Source organism: Condylura cristata, unplaced genomic scaffold (genome assembly GCF_000260355.1).
Source record: "Condylura cristata isolate star-nosed mole 26May11 unplaced genomic scaffold, ConCri1.0 scaffold00004, whole genome shotgun sequence".
NCBI lineage: Eukaryota > Metazoa > Chordata > Mammalia > Eulipotyphla > Talpidae > Condylura > Condylura cristata.
Genome location: NW_004567105.1, coordinates 12,117,004 through 12,124,093, shown reverse-complemented (window position 1 = coordinate 12,124,093; position 7,090 = coordinate 12,117,004). Strand labels below are relative to the sequence as shown.

The 7,090-nt window shown below is 43.0% G+C and overlaps 1 protein-coding gene across 2 annotated transcripts in view; it reads left to right on the top strand.

The window, feature by feature from the left end:
* The window catches only part of SLC17A8 (solute carrier family 17 (vesicular glutamate transporter), member 8), a 31,394-nt gene that overhangs the window by 5,691 nt on the left and 18,613 nt on the right, over window positions 1-7,090 (top strand). For both annotated transcript variants that reach the window (XM_004675766.2, XM_012735208.1), the window contains exons 2-3: window positions 1,525-1,774; window positions 5,204-5,322. In XM_004675766.2, the coding sequence (XP_004675823.1) occupies window positions 1,525-1,774; window positions 5,204-5,322 (369 nt within the window). The remainder of the gene's footprint in view (window positions 1-1,524; window positions 1,775-5,203; window positions 5,323-7,090) is intronic.

Genomic DNA, 7,090 nt, shown 5'->3' with positions numbered 1-7,090 from the left:
ATTCAGAACTGGCATACAGGCCAGAGGTGCATGGGCAGTGAGAGGATTCACCAGAGACAGAGCGGGGAGCACAACAGGCAGATTGACTCAGAACACTGCTGAGGGGAGCAGCGGGCACATCAGGAGAGTTTTGCCGCGCCATGTGGTCACCTCTGGGGTCGGGGATTGAACCGATACTGAAATGGCTGCCGCCAGCTTGCAGTGCTGCGATTTAACCTGCTGAATTCTGCTATATTTTTTAAAAGCAAACTTGGGACTTAGAATACCTTTAGACTTACAGCAAATCACAAAGATAGTATAGAGAGTTTCATGTGTTTGTTATCCAATTTCCTCTCATTTTCATAAATAAAATTTTTATTGATTTGCCATTGGTTTGTAAGAGTAAGAGTAGGTAAGTTTAGAGAGTACATCTTTACACTCCTCTAATGTTAACATCTTACATTATTATGGTACATTTATCAAAACTAAGATGCCAAAATTAGTACATTGTGAATTAAAATTTATACTTTATTAAAATCGCCTTAGTCTTTCCACTAATGTCGTTTCTCCTATCCAATCCAGGACACCCCGTGACACTCAGTTACCATGCTTCTCAGTGTCCTCTCATCCATGACAGTTTTTTAGGGTTTTTGACAGCTTTGAGGAATACTGGTTAGGTATTTTGTAGAATGTGACCAGGTTTTGATTTGTCTGTTATTTTCCTTGCTTACACTAGGAGTATGGGGTTCCCAGAAGAATACTAGAGAAGTGGAATGCCTTCTTATCACATGGCAGGAAGTGCATGCTATCTACATGACTTATTGCTAATCCCGATTGTGAGGATTAATGCAGTAAAACTAGCTGACATTTATTCTTTTTTTTTATACATGTCAAACTCTATTCTGAATGATCCAAACATAATAAATCTTTTATAACCACACTAAGGACAGTCCCATGAAGAAGAAACTATTATTAGAATCCTAATGTTCCAGATGAAGACACTGAAGCTCAGAGAGGTTAACTTGGCCAAACATACAGCTCAGTAAGTGGGAGAGTGAATATTCAAACTAAATCACACTGGTTCCTAGACTGAATGTAGATGGACTACAAGTGAGGGAAGAATCCAGGATGGAGCCAAGATTTTTTTCCTGAGTAACTTAGGGAGCAAAATTATCAGTGTTGAGCTAACTGTTGAGGTTAGAGACTAAATTGGTTTTGCTCCCCACTGCCTTGGTTTCCTCATCTGTAATCTAGAGAAGATAACACTAGCAACCACCACCTGGCATTCCTGTGAGATCCAAATGATTTGAATCCTATGAAAATACCACACAGCATGTGGGTTGTCAATAATTCTGGCCATTTTCATTGATTTTTGAAATACTAACCGCAGCACTAACATAAACAACCTTTATACTTGCAGTCTGCATCCTACCTTGGGTTTCTCACTTTGCTCCTTGACTGGTCCACCTTTTCTTCTTTGCCTGCTCATTTCCATTTTTCTCTAATCCCAGCCTTTCTTCTCTGCCCACTCCTTTTCCACTGTAGAAAAATCGATGGAACCAATGAAGAAGGTAGCATCGAACTGAATGAAGATGGCAGGCCCGTGCAGAGATCCGGGCCAAGGGCCCCGCTCTGTGACTGCTCCTGCTGTGGGGTCCCCAAGCGCTACATCATCGCCATCATGAGTGGGCTGGGATTCTGCATTTCTTTTGGGATTCGGTGCAACCTTGGAGTCGCCATTGTGGAAATGGTCAATAACAGCACTGTGTATATTGATGGGAAACCGGAAATTCAGGTCTGTGTCGATCGACCATGGGTCACTGCTACTTTGTTACATGAAAGAAAGCACCTCCCTTCCCTCCCCATGGGACCATGATGTAGGGTGGCCATCAGGTGTGGGTGCTGTGTGGAGAGAGGGGGATGAAAAGGTGGACAACACAGCACAGGGCCCCTGCTCTCACAGAGATGTAGAAGTCAGTGTTGTAATTTGAGGCTGGTTTTGCTATTGGGGCCTGACTGGATGCTTGGGGTTATATAGGAGGATTCCAATTCATGATAGCACAAAAGAATTCCCAAGGAAAGTGATGGATGGAGCTAAAGACTGAGGAGGAATGTGACCAGCAAAGAAGCATTGGGGACAGAAGAATGTTAGAAAGAAAAAGCACATCATGTGTGAAAATGTTGGAAAAAGAACAAGAGAATGTGTGGTGTTAGGGAACTGAGATGAGATTTGATCTTATCTGTGCCATGAACCCCTTTGACAACCTGGGGAAGACTTAGCAACCCTATGTCAAAATAACGTTTTAAATTCTTAAAACACATGAAATTATTCAGGAAGCCAACTATATTAATATACAAATATCAAAAATACTTAACAATAAGACTTACGTTAGAGAGACATAGGCCCATTGTTCAGAAGATATCAAATAACAACATCTAACTATGGGTTTTTAAATTCTAGTAATGGTGAAGTTTGACGTATAAATGAGAGTGTGAGAGTGGCAACAACTGTCAAGGCCTATGAGGCACTGTAATTACTACCAGTGACAGAGTGACAGGATTGACAATGGTGTGCCACCCACATTCAAAATTGCAGAAAATGCTAAATTTCAGTTAACACTTAATGAAAACAAAGAGGCGCTTTCCCTCCATTCACAGGATACCAGATTGAGAACTCCCAGTAAGAGAGTGGGGTACATCAAGAGATGGGGAGACAGTTTATAGAGGAGTTGTGTCTATGTAAAGGGGGCTGAACTGTATAGGGGGTCACGGGTCATGGATGGGCTTCCAACAGAGAGGCTATCCAATAGAATTTGTGTTCCAGAACAATCACTGTCCAGCCACGATCTGATGGGTATAAAGTGAGGCTGGGATGGAAGCAGAAGAGCCAGTTCCCAGGCTGTTGCAGTCAGAAGCAAGCATATTCTGATGTGACTTAAATAATGTCGTTTTATGAGTCAGTCACTGGAAAGAGACAATCAGATTTGCTCGCCAAGAGAATTGAGGTTACAAGGGAAAAACAAAATGGAAGTCCCATGGAGACATAATAAATACACGTTTCCTTGAATTGAGCACACCCCAGAAGGACTCATGGAAACATCATTTTGCAGAGAGGCATCTAATAGTTCTCTGGTGGTCCTTGCCCATTTTTGGAGAAAGATTTAGGTCAGAGTTCCCCAAATGGTATTGGTAAATTGTTATTCTCTTGACCAGGCTATGAGGCTCTGGTGTCCTGGGAAACAGGAACCTGTCCCGTGAGAACCTCCGAGAGAAGGCGAGGTGCAGGATTCACTTTCTTTTTTTTAAGATTTATTTATGTATACAAGAACTGGGGTACAGGCCAGAGGTCCAGGGAGTGAGAGGGTTCACCAGAGACAGAGTGGGGAGCAGGACAGGAAGATCTACTTCCTGTAGATACACTGCTGAGGGAAGCAACAGGTGAGAGGTCTGCAGCACCATGTGGGTCGCCTCGCTGGCTGGGGATCGAACTTGTACTGCAGTGGCTGTGGCTAGCTTCACAGTGCTGTGTTTTTAACCCCTGGGGCCAACAGGGAGGGCCCAGGATTCACTTTCTATTGAGGGTAGACACCTCTATTAGTGTTGCCTCTATTAGTGTGCCTCAAATAATTTTTGCCAAGCACTATTTGGGAAAATTTGATTTCAGCCTATTAAAAAAAATCTTCAGCTGGCCTGCAGGCTGTTTTCACATTTCTCTGTTAGCTAAGAGATGATTTTGCCAAAGGAAACAAACACCATGGAGAATCTTCTAACAATTCTCATTTTGATGCCACAGCTGAATCTGTTCTAAGATGATATCCCACTTGTTTACTTTCACAGGGGAGACAGAGCACAGTACAGGTGTTGGGGAGGCATACCATGCATTTTTACAATCCAAAATGATGTGTATTAGCCAGGCTTCAGATATGTATCGCATGTATTCTCCCAGCCTTTTGTGAGCAAGCCCAACTAATTAAAACTTGTCTGCTGAGGCCCTGTTCAAAATGAGCTGCTGGTTTGCATTTGTTGCCTGAAAAGATAGGACCAGGTCAATAGAGTCGGCTTTAGGGCATATGGGAAAAACGTGATAAACCTAAGGAACAATGCTGAGTATACTCTTGATTTTCTATGGTTTGCCCTCTGGAGTCTTTGAGGAACCGATAAAGATCTAAACTATGCTTTATGTCATTTTTCTCTGGACTTAAAAGTTGACCGTAGGTCTGGGTATTCAGGAAGGGAGGGGAGAAAACAGGGGGAGAGTATTCTGATTCTTAATGGAGAATAAGGAAAAGAGAAGTTATATAGAAATGCGATTAAGGGGAACAGATTTCAGGTGCTATCACTAATTTGTTTTTGGAGATTTTAAGTTGTCCTTACAGCTCTTGAGGTCACAAGTGACTGCAGGGCAGTTGAAAATGAGAGTCCAGAACTGCACCATCCACATCTCTCTGGGGATGAATCTAGGGCCCTGGAAATGGGACAGTGAGAACAGAGGTCTGCGAGAAAGGGGCAGAAAAACGTGTCCACTTCAGTTGGGGGCAGTGAGGGAGCTTCCTGGGAGAAAGGGACATTTGTAAGTGCTCTGAAAAGAAGAAGGGACTTGGCGTGGGCAGGAAATGGAGGACCATGACGCCAGTCCTAGAGAATCACAACTCCAGGGACTGAGAGTTGGGGGAGGGGTCTTGTTGTCCCGGTCATGATCCTAAATATGGCCGCTGGCATTTGTGTTCCAGACACAATCCTAATGTGTTCAGTGCAGAATCTCTGAGCAGAGGCATCACCTACTAAAAATACTCATGCAGTTTAGCCCTGGACAGTCTATGGGTAGATAGTGCGGGATCTATTCTCATCAAGAAGTGAGAGACTTAAGACTCTAATACCTTTGTGCTCTCAGGAAACTAGAATTAAAGCAATCTAGCAACTAACCTCGTGAAGCTGGAACTGTTCTTCCGAAGCTGTTTTATTTTCTTTTTAACACTAATCACTAGCTGGCATATCATAGAGACATATTCACCTGTTTATATTTTATTGTAGTTTTTGATTACATGTATACGTCTATATGTACTTGGTGTAGATATATTTATTTAAATTTACGGCTCTCTATAGTATTTGCTGAACTGAGGAAGGAAAGATGCCCATGGTTGGGTTACACTGCAGGCGATTAACAAAAAAATGCTGGTTGAGCGTTTTCTCACAAATGCAACTGTATGTGATTTCTCGTTACCAGGCAGCACAGTTTAACTGGGATCCAGAGACAGTGGGCCTTATCCACGGATCCTTTTTTTGGGGCTATATTGTGACGCAAATTCCAGGGGGTTTCATCTCAAACAAGTTTGCCGCTAACAGGTAAGAGGACTCTGTGGAACCTGGTGCTGCCCGCTTCGCTGTTACTGCTTTTACAAAATCTGCATAGTTTGCTTTACATTTGGGGCTACAGAATGCAAAAGAGGAGGCATCTTGAGATAGGATTCGTAGATATTAATTTCAGAGACTCCTTAAGAATCTATTTACTTTTGCATCCACTCTGATTTATCTTGCTGTTCTTTAAGTGACTATATAAAAAAGCAATTCACTGAGTCCAGAAAGCAACTGCAGGACCCTCAGTGACTCCCAGATCACCTCTACTGGAGCACACGTGGGTGCGCCTTGTGATGCCAGGGTGCCGTCCCAGGCTGCTTGCTCCTTGCCTTGTGCCCAGAGCAGCCCGGGCAATCTTTGACCACGATGCCCCTGAACTGGAACAAGTGACTTTGAAAAATGAATGAATACAAGTTATTGTTTAATATTTGACGTGTTTTTGAGTCTTTACAAGTTTGATGATGCTTTTATCCCAAGAATATACTGTAGAAATTAATTCTTGTTTATATCAGTTAGACTATAGTCGAACTGGTTTCATTGTAGGTCATTTTGTTTAAAATCAGAGTTCCTAAGAACCTATCAACTGATGAGTGAGAACTTAGTCTTGTCAATATCAGCCATACAATTTTGCTTAGTAAGTCCTAAGAAATTCTCTCTAGATTGCAAGATGGCCCAGTTCTTCCAGTCACATTTCCTGTGTGGCTTTCCGTGTGTGGATTCTGTGAAGTATGCCATTTATAAAGCAGTGACCTTCCCACTCCAAATCATAGCTCATTAGATGGAATTATTACAGTGAGAGCTTTTTTTAGAGGGGAAGGGAAGAAAAAGGAAGGAAATAATCAAGTAGTCCAAAACAGAATGGAAAATGCCTTAGTTCATTGTACAATTAAAGGTAAGTATTAGTTTTTGAAATTATTTCTGGCTGCATTTGTGTTTATGAGTATGCACTGGGATGTGATATTAAATATATCTTGTTTTGTAACTCAAGGTAGAAAGGTTTGTAAGCCACATCATAAGATTTAAGTGTGCTTAAGTCTGACGGTATTTACTGATTTTCTTGTCTAATTTTCATCCCTAATTATTGTTGCTTATCTATTTCTTTTTTTAATGATAAGATTTTCTCCAAGGGCCTCTGAGGTTAATGCTTACACTCCTACCCTAAAGAGAAATCACACTAATATAATTTCCCAGCATATGAAAAGCATTGGAGCGTCATTAATATAAGTGAGGAGGAAGAAAATGCTGCCTAGAGGGATAAGAAGGGGGGAAAAGCGGGAAAGAGGGGGGAGGAGGGGGAGGGAGGAGAGGGAGGGGAAGAGACACTGGGAGGGAGGGAGCTGGAGATAGGTACACACAGTTCCTGTGCTAGGGGCCCCAGGAAACAGCATGCTTCTCAGATATCATTGTCCCTTCCTGGTAAAGGGGCAGAGTTGGGGGCAGAGCTGGGAGCAGGAGACACAGCCCAGTGTGCGGACATGGGAAGGGAAGGCTCAGAATGGGTGCATGGCACAGAGAGAGATGCTTCCCCATGTGGCCCACCTCACACTGCTCCATTTCCTGCCTCAGGACCACATCCAGCAAGACAGCTCTGTGCTGCTAAGCTCTGCCCATAACTGGTGCAGGGGCAGGAGCTCAGCCACCAAAGCAGCCCCAGAATCAATTCCGGGACACCCCAGGCATGGCTTCTATTTCTCTGCATCCTCTTCTCTCTCTTAAAAAAAAAAAAAAAGTGGCCCTCCCTGGTGGCGCAGCGGGT